Source organism: Saccoglossus kowalevskii, chromosome 10 (genome assembly GCF_978046115.1).
Source record: "Saccoglossus kowalevskii chromosome 10, keSacKowa6.1, whole genome shotgun sequence".
In the NCBI taxonomy this organism is placed as follows: Eukaryota; Metazoa; Hemichordata; class Enteropneusta; family Harrimaniidae; genus Saccoglossus; species Saccoglossus kowalevskii.
Genome location: NC_140650.1, coordinates 21,631,456 through 21,659,250, shown reverse-complemented (window position 1 = coordinate 21,659,250; position 27,795 = coordinate 21,631,456). Strand labels below are relative to the sequence as shown.

Sequence of the window (27,795 nt, the reverse complement as noted above, 5' to 3'; positions counted from 1 at the left end):
GTGTTAAAAGTCTGTTGATAAAATGCGTAATTTTAATGATAGTAACGTTACTGATATTCTCAAGGAACCACTGTTTCACAATCCACTCATTCTACACCCAATAAGAAATGAACCGTTGAACTTAGACACTTTGTGGATGCAGGAGTAACCAAAGTCAGGGTTGGGTGCTGCTGATCTGGCAGATAGAATTAAAATCCACTCCCATCGTATTCTTCAGCTCAGTATAAAGGTTGTTCATGATTCCATCCCCACTAAATGGAAAGACACAATCAACACCTATTTCAAAAGTAAAAAAGAGTGCAACCATTCTCTTTCACACCTCAGCTTTCAACTCCACTTTTCTGATGACCTTAATTTACCACTTTATAAATTTGAAAGGGGTGCAATTTATAAATATCTGATTCAGGTTCTCTACGTCAGTCATCATTCACAAAAACTAAATACTGTTTGGCGTGACATACTGAGTCTACCTGAAAATGCCAAGCCCAATTTCCATGGTTGTTATATAGCACCAGTTATTGAAAAATATGGGGGCCTGCAGTGGCGTATCTCTCATGGTTTCCAACTGGGAGATTTCTGTTCAATGCCCGTCTGAACAGTTCTGATAAGTGTCCTTTCTGTGATGAGGTCGATACTCTACAACATATCTTTTTTGATTGCACGTCTAATGATAACCTACTCTACCTTTTTACGAACATCGCATCTCATCTGGTTCAACAAGACTTTCGAATTCCTGGTTGGTGGTTCATAATATTACCACCCCGTCGCTCAAAACAGTTTCATTCTAGCCAGGCACAAAGCATTTTTTGCTTCTTAGCGTGCATGGCTAAAGTTGCAATTTACTCCAGCCATCGTAACAAGCAGCAAAACAAAGGGTCTAGTGACCCTTTCGAAATTTTCAAACAAAGTATTAGGTCAAGACTCAAAACGGAATATGAATATTCACGCGTTATGAACCTAGTGCCTAAGTTTAAGAATACATGGACAGTGGAGAATGCCCTGTGTCACATTAATCCGCATTAATCTATAACATACTATCGTCTTGGCAAATATTGCAATTTACGCACTCACGTACAGAAATGCACAACCAAGTTTAGAACATGCACAGATGCCAAGAGTTTCGTCCTCTTGGTGGATTATCTACAAACATACGCGCGTTTCTTCTTTCTGCTTTTTGTGCTTTTTTTGTTTGTTTTAGTTTTCCCTTGGAATTTGGGAAGATGAGGTTATCATGTGCCACAGCAGCCTCCATGTCACCCTTGGGCACAATGAATGCGCGGGTGAACGCAGTGCATTTCAGCGCTCCCCGTATTATTACAGGTTTGGCCTAACGACTTAGTCGGTTTTCAGTTGTATTGGACATGTCCTGGGTAAGACGTTAAAATTGCATCCGGTTGTGGAGTTTTTGTACTTGGGAGAATGAGGTTACCCTTTGCCACAACTACCTCCAGGTCACCCTTGGGCAAGGTGTAGTACCTGTCATCCTTGGGTGCCAACTTCCCACATAAAAAGTTTGGTTGACGTCAGTAAGGGCACGCGGTCGTAAAACTCCTGCACAAACAGATCCGCATAGGTGGAAAATGTTTCATGTAAATATTAGTTTCAGTTGTTCTTAGCATTTGGCAGGGGGGATCGTAACCTCTTGTGGTGAGAACCAGTGTGACTGGCCTGCCAACGGGGTGCTAAGGATTTCATTGGAAAAGTTATCAGTTACATCCGTTAATGTAATTTCGTTTTACATCCACGTAAATCAAAAATCACAATACAAAATACAATACAATACAATCGGGTGAACGCGGTGCTTTTCAGCGCTCCCCGATTTTCTGCCTGTTTTGCGTTTTTTGCGTTTGTTGTGCGCCCGTGTTTTTACACAGTTGTATATAGTGTGTCTACCCTTTACGTGAGTAATTTATATTTGTTGTTTTTTGTTATTATTGTGGTTTTTGGAGGCGTTTTCTGCCTCGACGGTGGTAAGATTCCGGCGACCAATATGGCGGCCGCTGAGAAGAGGCCTTCATCGTCCCCAAATGTAAAACTCACCAGGAACCATGCCATAAGGTGTGAGAATATTGACGGCATTCCTGTTGAAGCATATGTAGAAGCCGTTTGTGATATTGTTGGGGCAAATAACATCATAGCGGCATCCAGGATGAACCGTTCTGTTTTTCTTACACACGTTACATGGGTTGAAACGGTTGTTATTTCGGGTCTCGATATTGGTGACTTACATATTTCAGTTGAACCACTTGTACGCCCCTCCACTAAAATTGTTTTGTCAAATGTTCCCCCATTTTTACCTGATGAGTGTATTACTTCTATTCTTTCAAGTTATGGACGTGTGACGAGTGCGGTACGAGCGATTCCGCTGGGATGTAAGAGACCGTCTCTGAAACACGTCAAATCATTTCGATGTCAGGTTTATGTTCACTTGAAAGATGTCAGTATAAATGGTTTACTTCCAATCACTTATCAGGGTCAGATATTTAATATTTATGTTTCAACTGATGAACTGGTTTGTTTTGAGTGTAAAATGAAAGGACATACACGAAAATCATATCCAAATTCACAAAGCATTGTTACGCAAATGGTGATGGGGAAAAACAATGAAGGCTCCCAAAGAATTTCTACAGGTGTTCAAGGTGTTAATGAAACTCATAAAGTGAATGGTACAACTGATCCCTCTTTGCAAACAGATCTCACCGATAAACAAAATGTGACCAGTGTTGAAGTTGATAAAAACAATAGTGATCAAATTGTTAATACAAGTAATGAAAACCACATAGATACTGATGAAAATGATATAACAGATAATGTTGAAATGGTTAATCTTTCAACCAAAAAACGTGCGCGATCAAAATCCCCAGTGATTCGAGAAGGTCATAACAATGACATCTCAACAGATAGCAATATAATCAAACCAAATATTAAAAAACGAAGTGATGGTACGCTAAGCAATATAGTATGTGACATTGAACAACAACCAAACGATGAAGAAAGGGTACAATCCCCTTCTTCAACTGCCAATGAACACCCATCCACTTCACCCCCCTCACCGCTGCCATCCACTCAACCCCCACATGTGTATGCAGAGGTGACTGTACTCAAACCAGTACCCCAGCCAGAAAGTACTGATTTGTCTTCTTTCCCACCAACGCCCTCCCTTGATTTTACAGACAACTCCCCTAGTTATTCACCATTGTCAGAAATGCCAGTAGACATCAGTGATGTGAATGAACAATCGCAAGACCTTTTTGATTCTCAAAGTACATCGAGAGAAAATAATGATGATTGCCAAACTGCCAGTGATGAAAGTGACAGTGAATCTGTCATTTCAAATGTGTCTATTGGTATCATGAGTAGTGAGGAGAGTATATCAAATGCAAAATTAAATGATTTTTTATTGTCGACACGACATTCCCGCAAGTTTATTGGCAGATGTTTTGAGTTCTGTCCAAATCTCAAAGTGTTGGTGTGGCATTTTATCAATTATCGTAACACTCAGAAACTAAACGCTTCTGAGAAAATACGCATAAACAGGCTTATTAAAAAGGTTAAAAAACAAATAAGGACTGGCAAATTTATAGCTGATTTTTAAACCAAAACCATATAATGGAGGGTTCAATTTCTGGGGCAACATACAATGTTAATGGATGTCGCGACTCACTTAAAAGATTCAGTGTTTTCAACTATATTAAGCGTGATCACCCCTGCAATTTTTACTTATTACAAGAAACACATACTCTTGCGTCCGACGAAAACATATGGAAGCTAGTATGGCGCGGAACGGGCATTTTTTCTCATGGCACTGCTAACCGCGCGGGTGTGGCTATATTGTTTCCTCCAACAACAGTTGTACACATTTTATCACAATGTGAAATCATGCCAGGCTATGTCCTGCACACACACGTAGAATTAAACATTAATCCTGTACACATTATAAATGTATATGCACCCATAAATGGCGCGGAACGAATGGAATGCTTTAATAAAATAAAACAATTTATCCCTACTTTAAATAACGACCCACTGATTATGGGAGGAGATTTTAATTGTACAACCGATCCTGACATGGATCGCAATAGGGGACGGGAGCCTGACATGCGTACTGCTAACCTCCTTACTTCAGTTACTCGTCGTCACAAACTAATTGATACGTGGCGTCACCACCATGGGAATGCTGTTAATTTTACTTGGGGGCGTAGTGGTACACTTGTTCGCCTGGACAGAATGTACATTAGCAAGTGTATGCGTGGGAAAATCAAGTCTGTTGAAATTAGTAACGGGGCGTTGGCTTATTCTGATCACTCTCTTGTTAGTATATCAATAACAATTAACAATGGAAAAAATAAAAGTCCTGTATGGTGTATGAACACACAAATTTTACAGGATGATGAATATGTTAAAGAAATTACGGATTTCTGGCTGGAATGGCAACTTTGTCGTGAAAACTATTCACATATTCAAACTTGGTGGGACGTGGGAAAGAATAAAATAAAATTAATTACTCAACAGCATTGCGCATTCAAGCAATATAAACACAAACAAGCAAAACAAACATTGGAAAGGGACATCCGAGCTATAGAGCGCGATATCACCCAGAATTCGCCGCCCACAAAATCATACATAGAAAAAAAGAGACTCCTTTCAAACATGGTTCAACATGAGAATAAAGGTCTCATCACACGAGCGCGGCACCATTTTCTAAATGAAAATGATGTGTGTAATACTTTCTTTTTCCAAATAGAGAAAAAGAATGGAAACAAAAAAGCTATTTTTCAGCTCAGGCGTCATGACAACAGTCTCACACAAAATCAAGCTGAAATCCGCAAAATAGTACGCAACTTTTACACTAAGTTGTATACTACAGATAATATTGATATAGATGCACAGAATACCATCCTTGAGGGCCTGCCAAAGCTGAGTAATACCGACCGCGATGACCTTGATGAGCCTATTACGTATGGCGAACTTACTAACACCGTAAAGCAACTTGCGCATGGGCGAACTCCCGGCATTGACGGGATTCCGAACGAGTTTTATCAAAAATTTTGGAATCTTATTGGGAAAGACCTCTGTGACGTGTTCAGTAAAGCCACTGAAGAAAATGTGTTTCCACTTTCTTGCTCTAGAGCAGTTGTTACCCTACTCCCAAAGAAAGGTGATATTACACAACTAAAACACTGGCGACCTGTGAGTCTTCTTTGCAGTGATTATAAGATCTTCACTAAAACACTAGCAATACGTCTGCGCGGGATCATTGGTTCCATAATTCACCCAGATCAAACTTGTAGTATTCCAAACAGGCATATCCATGACAACATCAGTCTATTACGTGACAGCATTGACTGTGCTAATATGACTAACTCTCCCCTCGGCATCGTGGCTCTAGATCAAGAAAAAGCATTTGACAGAGTAAATCACGCTTATCTATTCAACACACTTCATGCTTTTGGGTTTGGTGACAAGTTTATTTCTTACATTCATCTTATATATTCAAATGCTCAGTCCCTTATCCGTATAAATAGTGCTATCACCCCTCCCGTCATGCTGTCACGTGGTATTAGGCAAGGTTGCTCATTGTCCACAGCCCTTTATGTTATTGCCATTGAGCCACTGCTCCATAAAATCAGAAATGATGGAAATATTAAAGGTTTAACTATACCGTAACTCAATAATGAACACTGTAAACTTACAGCTTATGCTGATGATATAGAATTTTTTATCACACATAAACAAGAATTCGCATCACTTGCTGCATGGTTGCGTATTTATGAATGCGCGTCAAATGCGAAAATCAACCTCGAAAATTCGGAAGGTTTATGGGTTGGTAGCTGGCGCAACAACACGTTTTCTCCTCTCAATATTAAGTGGAACAACACCGGGTTAAAATTGCTGGGCGTTTTTCTCGGGAATGATAAATGTATACCAAACAGAACTGGACTGAGTTGGTTTCAAAGATAAATAGAAAAATTGAATTCTGGAACCACTTTGTTCACAGTATGTCCTATAGGGGGCGCTCTATGGTAATTAACAACATTATGTCATCCCAACTACTATACCGCTTTACTAGCCTAGTGCCACCCACTGATGTTGTTTTGAATATACAAAGGTCGTTACTTGACTTCTTTTGGCAAGGTCGCCACTGGGTTGCTGCTAAAACACTTTATCTTCCTCTGGAAAAGGGGGGACAAAATGTTACCCATCTCCCCACACGTATCAGCGCCACGCGACTTAATTATATTCAAAGATATCTTTATGGCAATACTGATCATTTTTGCTTTAAGTTCACTGACTACTTCTTCATCCAAGCAAGCAAAATGTCTTATACTAGGCAGCTGTTGTGCACCACGAATAGCCTTCCTTTAAAACTGAAGAGCATACCACCATTCTATCGTGAATTCCTTCAATGCTGGAAGTCTGTAGATGAGGTGCGTAAATTTAATGACAATAATCCGATTGATATTTTTAATGAACCACTTTTTCACAATGCATTTATTAATCATCCTATTAGAAAGGAACCTTTTGCACTCCGTCACTTTGTGGACGCTGGTATAACCAAAGTCTGTGATCTGGTCCATGAAACAAATCGAACGTGGCTGGAAGCTTCAAACATCTCAGATAGAGTAAATATACATTCTGAACGCATTCTGCAGCTCAGTCTCAAGGTTATTCATGATTCCATGCCTACCAAATGGAAGGATACTGTGAACAATTATTTCAAACGAAAAAACAAGCGTGCTCATGCTCTCTCTCATCTCGGTTTTCAGCTACACTTTTCTGATGAGCTAAATCTAGCGCTTTATAAACTTGAAAAAGGCGCAATATATAAATATTTAATTGAAGTTCTCAGTACTAGTGGTCGTCAACAACAACCAAGAAACGTATGGTGTGACATACTTAGTCTGCCTGAAACAACTAAACCAAATTTTCAGGACTGTTATGCAGCACCAATTACGACATATGACGGAGATATGCAGTGGCGCATATCCCATGGCGCCTTTGCAACTGGTAGTTTCCTTTTCAAAGCTCGGTTATCAAGCTCGGATAAGTGTATTTTTTGTGGCGAGGTGGATACACTTGAACACATCTTTATAGAATGCCCATCTAATAACGAGCTATTACATACTTTCAAAATAATCACATCTGGTCTGCTTCAAACAGGCTTTCGTATGCCAATCTGGTGGTTTTTAATTCTGCCACCGCGTCGTTCTAAGGGTTTTCTTTCCCGACAGGCACAACAAATGTTTTGCCTATTAACGAGCATGGTGAAAGCTGCAATTCACACCAGTCGTCGAAACAAGAGGCAACAAAAAGGTGTCAGTGATTCTCTAGAAATTTTCAAAACGAGACTTATTTTGAGGATCAAAACGGAATATGAATACCACCGTTTTAAAATTCAGCTACCTAAATTCGAAACATTTGGGGCAGTGGACGGTGTGTTATGTGATATTCAGAATGATGCACTTCAAATTCATCTGTAAACCTAGGTTTTACTTGTCCACTTCGCTGTTTAGGGCTTTTGCCCTATTGAGTCATATCTAGTCTTCTTTTATCCGCTTTGGTAATTGTTGTGGTACTCCCTGGTTTCGTGACATTAGTCGTGTCAGAGGATTTTGTTCTCATGGTGGATATCAGTCTACACACACAAACACTGATTTGCCATCCTCTTGGCTTGTCATTTTCCTCAACACACTGAACGCTTTTCAGCGCTCCCGGTTTATTACAGGTTTGGCCTCATGGCTTAGTAGTGTCGGTTTTCAGCTTTAAAACATATTTTTTATGTCCTGGGTACGACGTTAAAATTGCATCCGGTTGCGGAGTTTTTGTACTCGGGAGAATGAGGTTACCCTTTGCCGCAACTACCTCCAGGTCACCCTTGGGCAAGGGGTAGCACCTGTGAGCCTTGGGTGCCAACTTCCCACATAACAAGTTCGGTTGACGTCAGGTAAGAGCATACGGTCGTAAAACTCCTTCACAAATAGATCCGCACAGGTGGACAATTTTTCATGTAAATATGTAGATATTAGTTTCAGTTGTACTTAGCATTTGGCAGGGGGGATCGTAACCTCTTGTGGTGAGAACCAGTGTGACTGGCCTGCCAACGGGGTGCTAAGGATTTCATTGGAAAAGTTATCAGTTACATCCGTTAATGTAATTTCGTTTTACATACCCGTAAATCAAAAATCACAATACAATACAATACAATACAATACAATACAATACAATACAATACAATACAATACAATACAATACAATACAATACAATACAATAATAAAAAAAAGAATAAAAGTAATAAAAGAATAATAAAAGACTTGAGAAATCGTTTTATTTTCCAAGTCTATACTCTATTTTAATAACACCATCTTACTAACGCAATGACAGTGAAAAGAAAGAAGGCAACAACACCAATGACAGACGAGGCAAAGAAAAATCTGCAACTCAGGATCATATTTACTAATTTAGACTTGCCTTCAGCCTTTTGTGATTGCGATTAAAAATTACAGGACTTTCGCGTTCACCCCTCGTTAACGCGATTCATATTTATTTTTCAAGAATTTTTCATCGGAATCGCAACAGACTGCAAGCACGTCTAGGTCTTATTATGACCAACCTCGCGAGTGGTTCGAAGGGGACGATTAGGCTGAAATATTCGCATCAACGCAAAGGTTTCAACTACTTAACCGATGACGACACCGATACGTGAGACCGTTGAGGGCCGGTGATCAGGCGAAGAAGCGAGTACAGGAAATCTGTTGCTCGTCGACATCGGCCAAATAAACAAAGCCATCATTTCCGTTTATGCAGAGAGCGTGCACCCATCTAATTTTCCGTTGACACTGCCGTTTTAGTTTTCTATCTTCAGCAGTAGTTTCAATCCATTCACACAGCTTTACGTTTTTTTTACTCTTAATATTCTTAATAAAACGATATTGATTGCCTAGAAACAGTTTGACCCGTTACACGCTTTATTTGGGAGTTCAAAGTGATGAATATAGTCATAACAAATCATACTTGCTAATGACAAAAAAAGAACGTAACATCGTGTGAAACGTACTTTGTGCTCTACTCGTTTTAAAGCTGCCGCCTATGCTAATGAGCATAGTTGCAGACGAAGTCTTACAACTTCGAGATGGCGTTAATGTTACCAGCTCCCTGATGTTACACCGTAATAAGGCAGCCAACACCAACCCCTTTCATCCCCTCCGGGGGATATTATATATATTAATAAATAAATGTTAAATGTTTGCTGATTACTGAACAGTGCGGCATGTCGTCAGTAAATACTGTAGTTTGCGAGCAGTCGGCGAAATAACCATTTAAAACCGAACATTTCTATAAGGCATGCGGTGTACCCTTACATCGATCGACCATTGGGATTCGCGCTTTTCGACCAACCAACCAATGGGAATCGTGCTCTTCACAGAGTGACAATGCGATCCTTTCGCAGAGTGCAATAATCGACATTCGACGAGTTGCACAATCGTGTCGCAGAGTTAGTTTTTAGACCCCCATACATACATCACTATGTGGAAAAAGTTTACCAAACGATCCGAATAAAAGGTGTGATTTCACAGACCCACTCTTTTCAAACAATAGTATTTTCACTTCACCCAAAGATAACCCCCTTGATGAAGATAACGAAGTCAACCCCCCTGATGAAGCTAACGACCAACCCTCTTCGTCAGACCTTTCTGACAGAGAATCAGAATTTGACCAAAATGAAGATGCTGTTCTTTCCTCATCGAGTACTGCAGCAATCCTTCTTCGGAATGATCCCGAAATGGTAGGTTCCACAACAGGTATTTATGCTTATCTTTTTATTTTAATAAAGTTTTCTGTGAAATGCTCAAAAAATGAAAGCCATGATACAAATGCACTAAGACGTCTTTTTTTCAGACAGGATCAAACTGAAATCAAAACTTATTGTTTCACGACATAAATGAAGGTGTCAATGCCATCAAACATGGCAAGACCATTGACGATGAACAATGGAAATACTTGATTAAGAACCGATCACCTGGTGAAGCATATTCATTTCCAGCAAAGGAATACAAAGACAAAAATGAAAAATCGGGGAAAAGGAACCGCTATTGCTGTCTTGACTGGTTAAAAAAAAACATGACTTTCTTGCATATTTAAAAGACACAGACGGCTTATTTTGTTTGTCATGTGTTCTTTTTCCTGTAAAGTTTAAACAAGGGAGTCGTGCAAGTCTTCTAATCAGCGCTCCTTATCGCAACTGGAAGGATGCGTCAGCAGACCTTGGTCGTCATTCTATTGAGTTGGAATATCACAAAGATTCAAATGCACGAATGCATGCATGTTGGGGTTTAATGCAAAATCAACATTCACGCATTGATCAGATCCTTCGGGCTGGCGCCGCAGAACAAATTGAGCAAAATAGGCGTGTCCTTGAATCGATCATACGTTGTCTTAAGTATTGTGATGATGATGGGAATCCCATTGAAATGGATGAAGACCAAAACATGGGCAATTTCAAGAGTCTTATTAAACTGGTAAGTCGCACTGACCATGACCTTCAGCACCATTTGGAAGTATGCAAAAAGAATGCATCATATATTTCGAAAACCTCTCAAAATGACATCCTACAATGTATCATGGACTATATCCAAGGTCACATTGTAGATGAGGTCAAGGCCCAAGACTCTGGACCCTTTTTTTGCTGATGAAGTCATCGATGTTAACAACTGTGAACAACTTGGAGTGATTGTGCGCTACGTGAAGGACAACAAGCCCAATGAGCGACTTCTTCAGTATCTCAAATGCGATAGTACTACTGGCGCAACCATAGCTGATCTGATAATACAATGTATATCAAAAGTAGGCCTTGCTCCCATGCAATGTCGGTCACAAACTTCTGATGGCGCTGGGAATATGGCTGGGAAAGATAAAGGAGCGCAAAATCAGTATCGTGTTAAAACGGGTAATACGAAGGCTATATACGTTCACTGCGCATCACATCAACTAAATATTAGTTGCCTTGTCCAAAGCATCTCGAGTGCCTGAGATTTACAATATGGTTTGTCTCATGAAATCATTGGGACTTTTCTTTAAATTTTCTCCTAAGAGACAACGAAAGCAAGAGAAAAAAATTCAGCAATTTTGATACCAGCCAAATGAAAAAATAAATTAAAACCGCTTTTGGCGGAGCGCCACACAGCATTTGAAGACTTAGCTACCCTCTATGAACCATTGCTGAATTGCTTGCAAGGCATAGCCTTAAACGAGAACAGCAAATGGGACCCAAAATCGAGACAGAAGCCAGTGGCCTCAATGTGCAATTGCAAAATTCCAAATTCATTGTGTCATTTGTAGCAGCTCGCTACATAGTTGGATTCACGAAAGGGCTTTCAAGAGAACTTCAGGGATCAACAATGGATATCCTCTCAGCCATTGACAAGGTGGAGCTTGTCACTGACGAGTTACAGACCATAACAAAAAGGTGACGCAGAATTTTCACAACTTTTTGCCACATGTCAAAATATGTCTGCAGTTGCCGTCGAACCAATTTCCAAACCACGAGTTGTAGGACGCCAAACCCTTCGAGCCGAGCCGTGCCGTGCCATTTTCCTTTATTAACAACCTGATCGAACAACTCAAGGACAGGTTTCGCTATTCAGGCCCTCTTTCTTATACCAAAGAATCTTCAGAAGCTGATGGCCGACACCGAAGATACGATAGCCTCTTTCTTTTGGGAGGATTTACCCAGCCCTGATGAATTCAAGCAAGAACTTCGGCTGTGGAGGCGATATTGGACTCCAGAAAAAGATGCAGACGAGCTTCCAACCACTCTCTCGGGCACTCTGAAAAAGTTGAAAGTGGACGGCGTCGAGAAACTCTATCCTAATATAATCACCATTTTTCGTATGGTTCTTACCTTCTCTGCAACCAGTGCCACTGTTGAGCGAACCAATTCAGCGCTGAGATACGTGAAGAATGTCTATAGGTCAACCATGGGTGAAGACAGGTTCAATGCTCTGGTTCTTCTCTTCGTGCATAAGGACATTCCACTTGATTACGGAATAGTCATTGATATGTATGCTCGAAAACATCCAAGACGGGTGCTCATTGCTAATCCATTATCAAATTGACAGATAATTGCCATTGGACAATGGTGACAGGTGTTTTTCAGTGTTTCATGAACTATTTCAGAATGAGTGGTAATGTAAATACCGGTATTTCGAATGTTAAAAATAATGTGGTATGTAACTGGGATTATAAAACGAATGATTATTAATTTCTGATTATTTTCGGAATTATTCAATAATACCCTGCATTGCACCTATCATAGATTATTTTATTGGAATATTATGTACGGTATGGAGTCATAATGAGAGATGACAGAAAACATTAGGCCAACTTATCGGGCCCCCTATTCCAGAATCCTGGATCCGCCCCTGAGTGGTGACAGCACTATTACCACGCACGCTCGATGGTTGCAAGGCTGGTAAAGCATAATTTTATAACATAATGATTTACAATTTCCAGTGCGACTAAAAACGAACACATCAGACTCGGAACCACACTCTCTCAACTGTGTCGGAACTAAGTAGCTTGAATGGCTTTGGTCCGAATGTTGCATTGCCTCTACATCCAAGCCAACACAGCTCCCACTATGCGAGCGATATTTATTCTCGGGGGGGGGGGGGATTTCACCGCCTGGCAACCATCATGGTGAAAACAAAGGCCAACAACTCTCAGAAAACTGTACTTGTGAATGGTTGTTGACACCTTCTGAACCGTGTAACAAGATTACCCTGCATATGCAACATATTTAAATTTGGTTGTTTAGAATTTCTTCAAAGTTAAAGGGTCGTCACCTGCGCACGCGCGGGAATTTAGTCACAAGCGACGTCACGCTATGGCAATCTGACGCATGCGCAGGTGACGACTTTAGCTTTTCGACCAGCGTTCTACAGCAGTTCCCATAGAAATACAAAATAGAGTGGTGCGCGTCTTGTGACTTAGCTCCCCCCCCCCAAGGATTTTGATAGCTTGGTCAAGCACGTTGATGAAAGAAACAATATGATTGGCTGTTGGTAAACTGATTCTAAACTGTGAGGGCATTGTCACATACACATAGTCCTAATGAAATACTTCAAGGTGATAGTAGAGTGCTTCGGCGGAACATTCACCTTGAAAATTCAAGATGTGGAAAAAGTCTGGCTAAACTTCTATCAGTATCAACAGAGCATAGCTCTTGTGGCTAACTGTGGCGTGCCAACATAATTTGGTAAATCTGTTCCACTGTGGCATGATAGTATGCCCTAATTCAATTGTGTGGCAGCTGTAAAATACACTGGTTGGCAATTTGTATTTGAAATAAATTTGACATCTTCGACCTACTGCCTATATTTTAAATTGTCATATCTGGGATAAAAAGTGGTTTATTTCACTATCAAAATATACATCCCCTATATTCTGAATTATGCGTTATTTTGAAATAACCCTTTTATTTGACATAGCAATAACCCAGCTGTATTAAGCAGTTACACTGGTACAAATCTTTAGCCAGGGAGTCGTCCTGACATGGAATCTCGAATATACTGGATGCTGATGTAAACGTGAGATCGTTCTTGCTTATTACATGCAGTATTTAAGCTCATTATTTGGAATACTCCAGTACTGGCACTATACACGCATAGTAACAGGATAGCAGTACAATTATGACGCTCCCTGTAAACAGACAGGAGTTAAAATTTTAGTCAGTTGTTTCATCTATATGACAGGAAGGTACCGATCCACAGAGCTGTTCGCCGGGAATGAAGATTTTCATTCAGCATCAATCGAATATATTGATTACATGTATTTATTATATATTTCACTCCGCCTAGAATGAGAGTGAATAGCGCCATCTAGTGTTTATTTATTAAATACGAGAAACTTGTTTTTGTATTGTAAAATATTATATTTATTACTAGATGTTTTTTCCTTCTTACGCAAAATGGCTACTTTGGCCAAACAATTCCCGCACCGTAACAATGAAATGGCTGAAAGGTACTGAAGCTAGGTAACACTGTTTTAATGCTATTTATCCCATGTAATAATAGGTCTCCTAATTAATTCCTATTTATATTGACATACGGCGGATGCTACAAGTAGGACAGGATATATTTACTCTTTTGCAAATACCTGATATATCTTCATGGTCGTAAACTTTTGTCGATGTTCGAAGACTGATCATTTCATTTCGCGTAGCACATTAATTTCTATACCAATGTTTAATGTGTATTTTGTCCTGTGTACATGGTTTACATGTGTTTTTCTACTTGCCTTAAATCCCTTATGGGACTATTGAGTTTAGATTAATGATGGGCATAACAGTGCTTATTTCTGTCTTTTCCTTTTCACGAATAGGTGATTTAGTACCCGTAAATGTTATATCACTCAACAACTAGCTTGAATAGACATGGAAAACTACGAAAAAGCAACACACCATCTAAGCTTTCATAATGTGTACTTTTCAACTTGACCACCACGAGTAAAAAAAATAGTATCTTCACCTGAAATCCAATGACCTGTACATTCGTGTATTCGTTGTTTTCTTGAGAAGTAAAGCTTGCTTGGCACGAGAGTCATGATCATGAACAATCATGACACTTATGCTTCAGTTTAATAGTCAAACTGGTATTTTTTATGTCTTCTGAAAACTCACAGTTCCAATGTCACAGTACAATAGCAATAAAATGGCAAGATTGTCTAAATCACGCCCGTGTTGTTCATCTTGGTCTTTCGGGCTTACAGTTCTATTTTATCATAATTTCGTTCCGTTCTTTCTCGTATGCCTTTTCTTATGTGATAGGCCTTGATGTAAAATACTGCTTCTTACTTTCAGTATTTGTATTGATGGACTTTATTTAAAAATATTGAATGTCATCTAAATTTGTTGTTTATTTGTCACATAGACATGGGTTATCCAATGAATAAAAACTATAGCACATGACATTTTTTGCTTCAATTTGCACTCAAATAATACTGGGGTTGTCGGAGTTAAGATGTATTACAAATAAGCGAATACAAACTAGATCACAAGATTGTTTGAGCTATTAACCGAAAAAAATACATAACGCTTGAATTACTTATTATATTATATTTGGCCTGGGGAATATATCTCTATTGTCAAAAACAGTTAGTGAAACCAGGCACATGATTTTAGCCCCACTATATTGGGTTAACAAAAAAATGCTTGAAAATCATTTTCACTGAGGACTAATTGCTTAGTTTATAACATCGTCTAGGAATAATCCATAATTATACACTAAAATTGTCCGTGGTTTAATTGGATAATAAGACTATGAATTATTTCAATTGTATAATTTTTTGTGGCACCGCATTCGCAATAACTGGGAAAATAACAAGGCATTCTTGAATTGAGCACAATTAATGTAAAGCGTGTGTCAACTAAAATAAAATGAGCTTGTCTCTTAATATTCTGACAATTCGGAAATATGTCCCGTAATTAAATATGCACTACAATAAAGTAAATGTATTTCATTAACACGTACATGTGGTCTAGATTACCGCCATTTTTCCCGTTTCTATTGTTTTTAAATTGATTTGTGATTGTATGCTTATTTTGAAATTACTTGTATAACATTATTGAATCATTATATAAACTTTATTGTCACATTATTGTCACGTTTCGCTATTATTCCTCCATTATTTCGATCATTATTTTGTTACAAACTCATTCCCGATATTTCAATGAAAAATATTCTTGGTAAACCTTTTTGTTCCAATACTTACCTGCTTCAAACCAGTACAGAATGGTTGTGTTTTTCCAGATGCGCTAGATGAAGGTGGTGATGGTGGTACACTGCTAAGCAAAGCAAATGTTAAGACTGCACCAATTAATATGGGAATACCATATATTATCAACTACAAAATAAGAGTTTACAGAATAAAATTTATGTTGTAATCGTCTTTCCTGGATCACATATCAAGATCAATGACTATTCGTGTTTGGCAATTCTGTAAAAGCTTGGTTGAAAAAGTGAAACTGGATTTTAGATTATACATCAAAAGAAACGGAATCCAGATAAGCGTACATGGACCCTTTAAATAGATACTTGAATAATATATGCGAGAGGTTACGCGATGATGAATATGAATTTGCTTCATATCTAGGAGTTTGTTTATGCATATAGTTGGCGTATCTTTGTACTGATCCTATCAATCTAACCTTTTGCTTTTTTGTAGGTTATAATAACAATCGCAATTGAAGTGAATTATGTATGTTCAGAGAACCATAATAATTTATTAATACATCATTTTATAACATAATATCGAGAAATGAAGCATAATAATATACCAGTTTTCATGCACAGTGAATAAGAACACATACGAGTAAGGTTGTAGTGATTTTCAGTGTGCACAATGAAAACCAGCACAGTTCAACCATTAGGTTGTGACATCGTTTTTAATTTTAAATAAATGTAGTGAAATAGAAGTGTTTAGACATATCAAACACTGAATAAAGTCAGGGACAATGTAGGTGATGATTAATGAACGTGGTTCACAACTGTAAGAGGTCATACTAGTCGTTGCCCGGTTTGACGACAAATCACTATTGATACCATGTTTTACCGGCTGTACCTTAGTTAATCTGCAAATTATTGTTTTAGTAAATTACCAAAGAAAACAAAATGATGCCCTTACGAAAATATAGAATTCAATCTGAGGATTATTTTGTATTTAATAAATCTTGTTACTGTACAATTCCATAGAAAAATTATACAATTTTGAATGTTATAGAAATTACAATAGATTCACATTTTCATCAGAAGTATTGTAATATTCGGCGACAATACTTGTTGCGGGACCGATGATTACATTTTCTATAAACAAAGACACATTATTTTAACTGTATGTATGTGAATACACATAAAAATCAAATTAAGACGATTAACAGTACATATATACATGACCTATTTGAGTAGATTCACTTTTCTATTTCTAATATTTCTAATTATTTTCTTCTGGTTAGAATTGCATATCTGTTGTGAAGGCAAAGATACATTACAAGCCTACCACAAATTCCATGAATATAAGGAAAACAAAGCACTGCAGCAAGACAGAATTCACTGCCAATGAACAAACCTATGCAAAAAATCTCAATGTCTATATTCACAGCATTTATTATCCGTTAATTAATTACTAATTGGCTTGCGATTGTCAGCAAAACCACGAGAATGTCAACAAACCACCCCTGCTTATATACTTGATATTGTCCTACTTGCTGCTCATTGTTTGTAGTAGTATCACTATCTTCCAGCCAACTAATTGTGCTGCACCCCTCACATCTTCCGACATTCATTCACCAAAGTAGCTTGGCAATATTACATTTGAGTGAACTGAATTATATGTAGCAGCTGGTAATATGTTCACAACAAGGGGCGGTCACAGAAATCCAACAACAACGGCAAAACATAAAGATTGCAAACAAACACACATTCAATGAATAACCTGCATGGAATTCCTACGAAATACGAGTATAAAACTTTCAAACAACGAAGCTAAATATTGTCTTGTTTTGCATAACGAAATAAGCTATCATCATTGGGGAACATCGCCAAAACCATGAGGAAAGCCACAACCAACATCCAACTGTAAAATGTATTCTGTACAACTTGCTCTCTATGACTATAATTGTAATCATTATCACCCTAAAATGTTCTTTACAGTTTTCCCAGTCAACAATTCATTCAACAACGCATAATCACCATTCGAAATTAGGGCGAAACATAATTTGTTTGTGTATAGTTGCAGTAAATGTTTATTAACAATGGTAAATTTATCACATGGGATAAAAAAAACACAGAAAATAAACTCATTTCTCTTATTATCTGAAAATTAACATGTTTTCACATGCAGGTATTTTCTGCAATGTTTTGTTTGCTAGGGAATTTTGCATGTTGCGCTGAAACGAAACCAGGCGTATTATTATTTTGCTCGAGGTGAATGGTAACTATATTTCGCAATCACATCACTAATATAGACTGACTGAATTTGTTTCATTTCATTTACCTTGCCTTGAATAATAATCAATGTCCACGTTTCTTTCTTTGATACGTTTCTTTTTCACTTGATGGCATATCTGTTACTGCTCTTTAAAAGGACTAGGTTTAAATCATATTTAGAAAAATACATTAGTGAACACATATAAAGCACTACATTTAAGAGAGTAGTTTTTGTTAATTATCGATCAAATCTTATATTTTATTGAAACCATGTTCTTAAACACCACTTAATTCTAAATAATCACCAGAGCTGCATTACATATTTATAGCATACGTTTAATGATATGAAATGTAAACCTGTGTCAACTTTAAGACGTGTGGGACGTGTCTTACTGGAAGGTGTAAATGCACCACTTATTCTGTTACTGCTTCCTTGTGCTTATTTATCTAGACGAATATTTGAAAAAGGAGTAAATATTGTGCTGATATTTCAAATCATGGGTAGATTCAGTCGGAATTCTATATTCTACTGATCATAAACCAAGAAAATAAGTTAATATCTGAAAAGTGTTTTACTGAGCTACTGACAAGATCTTGATGAACACAGTCAATGAAATGATAAGTAATCACAAAACATATTGAAAATACAACTGTTGCAAATTAAGAAGGTAATTACACATTTTTAAAACGATAAACCAGCGGACCAGAGTAAATTACACGTTGGTGAAGTTGTAACAGAATCATTAAGATTATTATTTAACTTTTGTCTTGTCTAATGGAAGCACTGCGTGCAAATTGCCGGGAAACATTAAAAAACATAGAAACATAGTAACGGTGATAACTTAGATGACTTTAGAGGTATTGTATTGAGTTCAGCAATACTTTATACAATGGAATTATTAAAATACTGAAAACAATTATTGAATCAAGATACTTGTTGAAATCCAGGGGGTCCAGAAAATATAAGCATACAATTGACAATATTTTTGTGTTGTAGCAGCTAGACGTGAAATAAACAATAACACCTATCTTCACTTCCTGGAATTCAGAAAGACCGATGACAGCATTTGATGGAAAAGGTTATGATATGCACTATGGAAAATTAAAATAAGGTGGAAAGTATGATGTGCCATAAAACATACATATGACTATATTGCATTGATTGGTGTAAAGACTGATCATTTTTGCAATACATAATAGTAAATATATTTGGGGCTATTTATAATTCACATTATAAATATATACATTCCATCACATACTCATCATTGAAATCAGTAACAGTATTGGAATATAACAGAAATGGTTTTAAAATGCTCAAAACTAACATTTCCCCGAGGAATACCTGCTTTTAATTATATGTTATACCATCTAGGTACAAGAAGAACATGAATCCTCAATTTAGATGTCAATACGACACTTATATGCCACAACAGTGAATGTGCAATCAACACATACTCATCAAGCTCTTATGAAAGTACAGATGGTTATTGATACAATCAACTAAATATTATGTGTATACAAAATTATTAAAGCTCTGATGGAAGCAGATCTTACAGAGCAAAGCCAATAGAAAAATGTACAAACACTACTCTGGAAATTCTTTTCAACATATTGTCAAGTGTAACAGCAATAATTCATCTAAAACATATTTACATTATACGTGAATGTGAATAGGGTCCTGTACAGATTCTGATGAATCCGTTATAGGATTTTGGGGTTTCTCATTTTTCAATCATATGTTGTTAGATTTAAAAAATATTAAAATCCATATAGCTTGTAATGAAGGTAGACCGGAATACACCATCATAGCAACTGCAAGAAGAAATGATATGTAATAGCATGAAAGCACAGAAGAACGATTTGTTTTGAGTAAACTGATGTAAAATTAGTTACTAGGCTACATATATTACGAAACATTTTCCATGATTTGTACTATTAAACTTTTCTGTCCCTAACAATTTATTAGTATATTAATTTGATTTCTACGAACACTTAATGTAGTGTGTTGTTTTAGACAATTATATACAGATACAAGATTTGAAATGTGGTGATGTGGTAGGTTTCAGACAGTGAAGCTACATTCCTGAGATTGTACGAATTGAGAAAAACCGTTTTTATAATAAATATATACAATTAACATAGTATAGACAATACTTGTTAAAGACATTCAAAAGCTTGATATATGTGAATGTACTTTGTTATAGCAAAAGCTATATTATTAAAACCAACAAAGTGAAAATACATATCTTTTTTCTAATAGAAAATATTGTTTATATGTTATTTTATATCGTGCTAAATACGCTCCATGTATGATAATATAGAAGATGTTACTATACCTGTCATATCTTTAGGTTGTGGGATATTTGACTTCCCCATAATACTAACAAATAAAGGAGTGCAATGAGTTAATGTGCATTTATCGTATGGTGTCATGGGTCGACTCAAGTCTTCGAGCATAAATGTTGAGGGTATACTCATGGCGTATCTATGTTAAAAAAATTTGCAACAGAAGTTAAGGATTGTAAATATTTTAATCCGAGATCTTCAGAAAAAAATAACTTTAAATTACAATAGAACATTTCACTCACGTAATGATCCAAAATATTCCCAGTGACGTAACCTCTGCTACAGAATAAGTATTTTCCACCATCAATTTAACACTAACAGGAAATGAAGCACTACAAAGAATACCATTGGTATTCAAGGAAAACCGGTTTCAAACATTACAATAGTTTAATTTTGTTTCCTGTTGCATGCATCAGAATATTTTAACAACAAACTGAATTTTGTTTTGTTTTTCATTAGTCAGAAGATTAATTTATGCATTAGTTTGTGTGAGCATGTTTGTATGCCAATCCTCTGCTGTGATCATTGCATCTGTATCACCAACAAATTCAATTTAATCGCCTAACGGCAGAGGACCGCATGTTAAACGATGTTACATATTTTTTTCTCACTGTTCGGAGAGATTTGCCACGTGCACCTTGGCTTGATATTCATTGTGTGGCTCAGTTGTCATTGGTTAGTCATTCAACATTTTTAAGTACAAAACGTAGAATATTTTTATACTTTTTTTGCTAATTTCAGTATGCAGTATAAAATTACTCACAGGCGTATATCCATGGGTACACATCATTTCTTCATATAACGCCAAAGGCATCTCTAAAACCGTCAGGCACCACACAAACCCAATACTGCTTCATTTTTAAAGTCTGAATATAAGTAAAATAATCGAATATTCATATTCTCTTGTTTATACTGACAATATTAAGCATAATATCAGTATGTACACAAAATAAACACGTGCAACATCGGATTTGTAATCAGTGAAAATATTACATTATTTATATACAATTGCTTATTTGCCAATAAACTGATGTGAGATATTCAAAATAAGCAGTCCTTTTTATATTCGAATTCAGAGCTACGTCACATGAAACCTGGAATATCCTGGATTCTGAATGCCGATTACATGCAGTATTTAAGCTCATTATTTGGAATCCTCCTCTACTGGCACTATACACGTATATAGTAACAGGATAGCAGTGCAATTATGACACTCCCTGTACACAGACATGAGTTCAAATTGATCATGTATTACATGTGTTTACTATATATATTTCACTCCACCTAGAATGAGTGACTAGTGCAATCTAGTGTTTATTTATTAAATACGAGAAACCTTTTTTTATTGTATTTATTACTAAATGCATTTTCCTTCTCACACTATGACATTTATTGAAATGTACTTTGGCAAAATGAGAAATGAAAGAGCTGAAGAAAAATGAAAGCTGCTAAGTGTTTTAACATCATTTATCCCATGTAGAATATGTCGTCTATTCCACTGTTCTATGTATATGTGTAATTGTATTTTGTACTGTGGTTATTGCTATATGTTGGTCCTATTTTGTTGAAATCCCCTATGCTTCTTTTTTTATAAATTCTTTTTAGTTTCTGTGAATGTAATATTACTCACCAGCTAGCTTGACTAGACATGGAAAACGTAAATGGCCAACACCCATCAATACTTGACCTCCATGAGTAGAAATAATAGTACCTTCATCTGAAACCGAATACCTGTACATCTCTTATTCATTTTTTTACCAACGTGTAGCCACCATTTCACATTACTTCAGATTGTTTAAATAAAGCTACTAGTAACTTGTATAATCGAGGAAAGGCCAACACGTCTACTACATTTGGGAGGGTATTTGACAATAATTTCATTTTTATGACCTCAACATATTTCCAAAGTTATTTCCTACAATGTTGTTTACCTGGAAAGTAAAGCTTGGTTGGCTATAACATTTGTATGATTGTCGCCATGTCTTTATTGCTGTTTCATTTACAGCGGAGGAGTAGTCACCTGCGCATACGTCAGATGGCCATAGAGTGGCATTGTTTACAAACAAGCGTCTACCCATGAGCCTTTGCGTTTTTAGAGTGTGTTGCTATCGTCGCTTGAGACTCAATTCCCGCGCGAGTGCATTTGTCTAAATCACGCCAGTGTTGTTCATCTGGGCCCTTCGGACTTGGAGCTCTATCTTTATCGCTAATATTTTTGCCGTAACGGTTTTTTTGTGTACATACCAGGTTAAATGTAATTTACTGCTGTAACCCGACTCCGGGTATTATTATAGAATAGAATAGAATAATTTACTGTACTTTGATTTTTACCTGGGGGAGTTGCATGACACTATTAGTGGTAATAATCGTGCATTTGCATAAATTAATATTTATGAGCAACAACAATATCCTCTTTTCAGTAAAATTATGCCAAAATGCTTTCCAATAGCATACATGATAGTTCTAAATTGACTGATTCTATCGTTACGAGCCGAAAAAATATACCGGAAAACTGATGTAAAGGTGTTTTTTGAGACAGACTCCAGCAAACTGTTGAAAGTAACTCCAGCAAGAAATTGCTGTCGGTTGAATAGTATTGCACTAGACATAATTTTAGAGCCTGTATTTTCTGTAAGCCTGTAAGTTTTGTAATCGCTGACATTATCTAATATGTTCATAAAAGGGACGTTTGTTGCGTTGACGATAGACGTAGCTACGACTGACTAACTTCGAAACGTTCAATTCAGATCGGATGGCGTCCTCTCGTGCCAATCCCCCCCCCCTGATTTTTACATTCAGCGGTGAAGACAACCGCGTGTATTGCATCATAGCTAATTGTACTTTCTATTTGAGTTTACAGGCTTTCACATTGACTTTTTGTTAATGATTATTGTTTATTATCGATCTGTATACTAGTATCTGAAAGTTGACCCGATGTTTTAGTCTATTACGATATATATGTATACTGTAATGTATGCGGCACTAGTTAGTGTCGTTAAACGTATGATATTTACCGTCCAAAAATGTCTTTGTCATCCGCACTTGTGCACGGCGTTTATTGTGGTGGTGTATACACGCATTTTTGTGGCGTTTGAAAAGATTTCGCCGTGCAATATCTAGTTGAGGTTATTCTACACCAGCGTGCATTGCAACAGCGTATCTGAATCATCGTGGGATAAAGAAAATTCCTGCCAACTGTTGTGATTCGAGAAATCAGAACTGAAAAGAACTTTAGTAGGACTTGACTAACATAGATTAATCTAGAGCTGGCCACCCAGTTTTGACCTTTATGTATGCTGGAGTTTTCCTTTAATTTATTTCCAGCAATGGAATAAGAACACTCGCATAGATTATCATTGGATATTTCGATTTGGGAAAATGTGTATCCTTTATCACAGATTTGTCAGTGTTTATGGTACTTTTTACTAGTATAGTGTTAGCTAAGGTACAATAAAGCTCTTGATTTTATTGTATTACACTGCATCCAAGCAATTCTTTGGAACCTAAGGATAAAACCTGAGACCCGATATTAAGACCGGTTACACTGTATTTAAATTTAAATTGGTGACTTTTTTGTTCAAATCGTATGTAATCTAAAGTTGTTGTTGTGGAGTCACTGAGACATAGACTATCCAATTCACGAATCACAAATATCACATCACGTGACCCTTTTGCTTTAATTTTCTAAAAAAATGCATAAAACATTTTAAAATCCAAAAACATTTATCCGACCGATCTGAAATTAACTATGCATCAGTATGCAGTATGCTCAGCTCAGCTTTATGAACCCCGGAAGTATTTGAATAATTCCGGGGTTATCGGTGGTAAGATATTTGCGTTGTACCATCATTGGGATATGTACTACAAATATCGCGAATACTAACTAGATCACATCACAAGATTGTTTGAGCTATTTACTGCTATAATAATAACCAGTCACATGATTCGAGCCACCATATTGGGTTAAAAACAAATGCTTAACAATTATTTTATTGGGAACTAACTGCCCTGAAAGTTAGTTTAAATCATCTAGGTTCCTCAAAACAGGAATAATCTATAATTCAAATTAACACCTCTATGCCTGTGCAGTGTTGGTACCAAAGAAGTCTTTTATTTTTGAGAAAGGGTTTTAATTACATAATTCATCAAATTAGTTGCAATAGCAAAACCAGTCGAGAAATGATTGTGTAAAAGTTGGATATTGGGTATTTATCAACATCAGCAAGATTGTTCTCAAAAATTCTCATAACATAAAATGAGCTCTGTCAGTGACAATTTTATCAATCACGTGAATCCATCTATATTGACTATATTGGATAATTTACTCTTGATTGGAGATCATATCGCATTGTAATTCTGCTTATACCAAGAATGAAGCAGAACGGTCTAAATAATTGTTATCACTGGCAGACACGTTTTTTTCAGATTTCTACCTTTTCGCCGTTGAAATTATAAGGAATCGTTTATATATATTACAAAAACTCTGTGATGGACACTTAATACATGATAAAATCAACAAAATGCGAATTAATGCAATATCAAATCCGAATAATTAACAAGATGAACACAATTTAGACAAAATATCTTACCCAACCTCAAGCAATAGGCTAGTACAAATGCAGCATGTTTAATAAATAACATAATGGTTGCATATGCAGTAACATAAATTACATAAAATTACATAAAACAATAACTAAAACTGCAGCGTCAACATAAGCAACCATAATTGATCCGAAACTTGTTTACATTATGCCCGAACGTGTGTAGATTCCTGTACAGATTCTGGTAAATCTGTTATTAGACTTTGTGATTTCTCTCTGTTTAGTTCTCAGACTTAAAAATAGTGTAATCCATATAGCTTGTAATGAGGCTAGACCAGAATACACCATAGTAGCAACTGCAAAATCAAAATGAAGAAAACCCAGATTGTAGATTGGACTCAGTGCCGATATTTCTGTTTTTATTTGTATATTAAACTAGTTTCTAATACAATCGAAAGCAATGTGTGTTGTGTGTATTTCAAAAGTATGTTTTGTAAGATATGATCAGAATATTAAATTAAGACAATGGTTTGGCAATATATTCAGGTACTAAAATGATTACCGTGTTATACTATTAAACGCGAAACGAGGAAGTTTCCTGAGCTATCAAAAACTATTTAGTATAGCTAAATCAGGCATACAGTTTACTAAAGCGCTACAATTACAAAAAAATATCAAAATAGTTTGCTGTTTGGGGAACAAAAACTAAGAAAACAGCAAACGTTTACTGATTATACGTAGCAGAGTGGTGTACCGGATGTGTATCGCTTAAGAAGGTAACGAGAAAATTAGGACTGTTACACTTAATATTAGAAAGTGGTAAAATGAAAGTTATATTGCTGAGGTTGAAACGATTGAGTACATAATAGGACATGAACTAACAGGGATATCAAAGGCAATTATATTGATGCACTGTTTCTATTTCCTAAAGCCATTTTATAAATGTTATCATTGGAAAATAGATGCCCCCTCAATTCCAAAGTAAGGTTTTGCAATAATATACACATATATTTGTTTTTCAATTTGACCTCTGGAAGTGTTAGTCGCAAACAGCATTTGAACATGTCAATCATTTCTCAGGTATTGTAGATTTTACTCAAACATGGGTTAAATATGGATGGATGATGGTTTTGATGCATTGTAATTTAATTCAAAATGTGGACTGGTGTTCATATTTTTGTTCATACTGTGCTCAGTTATTAACACAGTAACATGCGAATACTCCTGCAACATTTAAATATAATATACATCTGTCATTTTTTTTGTATTTGACACGGAAACTAAAAACTGGACGGGGACTATTGATAATGGCTTGTTTATATCGTAAATTGTGATTAACATGGACCATAGTCACGTGATACTATTGTCATGTGGTGTCGCTATTGTAGCTGTTTACAAATACGCTGGTAGGATTTAAAACTGTGCAGAAAATGTTGTAATTACCTGTTTATACTGCAAATTGTATTTAACATCGACCGTGGTCATGTGATACCATTGTCATGTGATGTTATCATTGTAGCTGTTTAAATAATGCAGGTAGCATTTAAAACTGCGTTATAAATAAGCCTACGTATGCACATACAATTTTGCAACTATATCAACGATCAACTATCATCATTCATATCTTTCTCAGCTGTAAGTAAATTATGTATTTTTTTCACTATAGTAAAAGCGGCGACTATATCAGTCGTTAGTTCAGGAGGTAGTTTCCTGATTGGCAGAAATGTAGTTCATGAATGGAAAACACTGGTAAAGAAAACCTGGGAAAATAGGAAACCCAATAATACCATACACATAATCATATACAATATCCTTTCTACATATATATTACGTATTATATACTACCGTCTTCTCATTTGCCAAACAATAAATATGTGCATATATTAGGTGACAATTAGAACCAACATTATATTTTGCCAAATCTCGAATATGCAAAAACTGCGTTTATTTAGAAACCTAGTAGGCTACATATGCAGAATATTTGTCGCTTTAATCCATTCGATCCAAATTATGCAGTGGTAGGCGCGTGATATTTTAAGCATGCGAGCCTTAATTTCATTCTAAATTGGCGATGAGATGAATTTTAATAACCTTTCATACACAATAAGTGAGAATGTTGGTGTATTATTTGGTCACTGTTGGTCACAATATTTATAGTCAGTAAATGATATTATGCAGACAACTAACACACATTACATCACGGCACCTTAACTGAGCTTGTAAAATACCAATACCCACATTTAATCAATCGTATGGGGACATTTACAAGTAAATGAACACCAGAAAATAACCAATAACGTGTATATTACGCCAACAAATATTGACTCCATGGTATGCATGTATTAAATCAACATTCGTTTGTGTTATAATAATATAATCTGGCTATGCAAAGAATCGCCATCTTGAATCACCCAAATAAAAAAGACTTCAAATGTCCATGAAAGCATCAACCAATCATTGTTTCATTTTGTAATCAAAATATAAAAAGCGATAGGTTTCTTACTTTCAATAATTCTTCCATGAACATTTTCTAAATTCATGACATACATAATTGTTTTCTGTCCCCAAATAAAATAACAGAAAATGTAGTGCAGGACGTGTGTAATAAATCATATTTTAAGTCAATTAGTTCAAATTTGTTCTTACTTAATTTCAAATGCATTGTAGAATATGGCTTGATCAAATACACAATTTACTAATGAGAATTGCATGTGCACATATGGAATTATTTATTAATATCTGCTCTAAATATTCAACCAACCAAATTATAATTGTTTCACACTGCCATGAAAACCTTTTTATACAAAATAAATGAAGGCACAAATATAAAAAAATAGTTTACACAACAATTCAATGGTTGTTTCGATTTGTGAAAGTGGCCTTTTTGGGTTATAATATAATGGAATTGAATTTGATTTTTGCAGAA

At 36.4% G+C, this 27,795-nt stretch overlaps 1 protein-coding gene across 1 annotated transcript; it reads left to right on the top strand.

Moving 5' to 3' along the window:
- The first annotated feature begins 11,679 nt into the window (after positions 1–11,679).
- Positions 11,680–12,114, top strand: LOC102804518 (52 kDa repressor of the inhibitor of the protein kinase-like). Its single transcript, XM_006817447.1, has one exon. It carries the CDS (start codon positions 11,680–11,682, stop codon positions 12,112–12,114), a length of 435 nt encoding a protein of 144 aa, XP_006817510.1.
- The last annotated feature ends 15,681 nt before the right edge of the window (positions 12,115–27,795 follow it).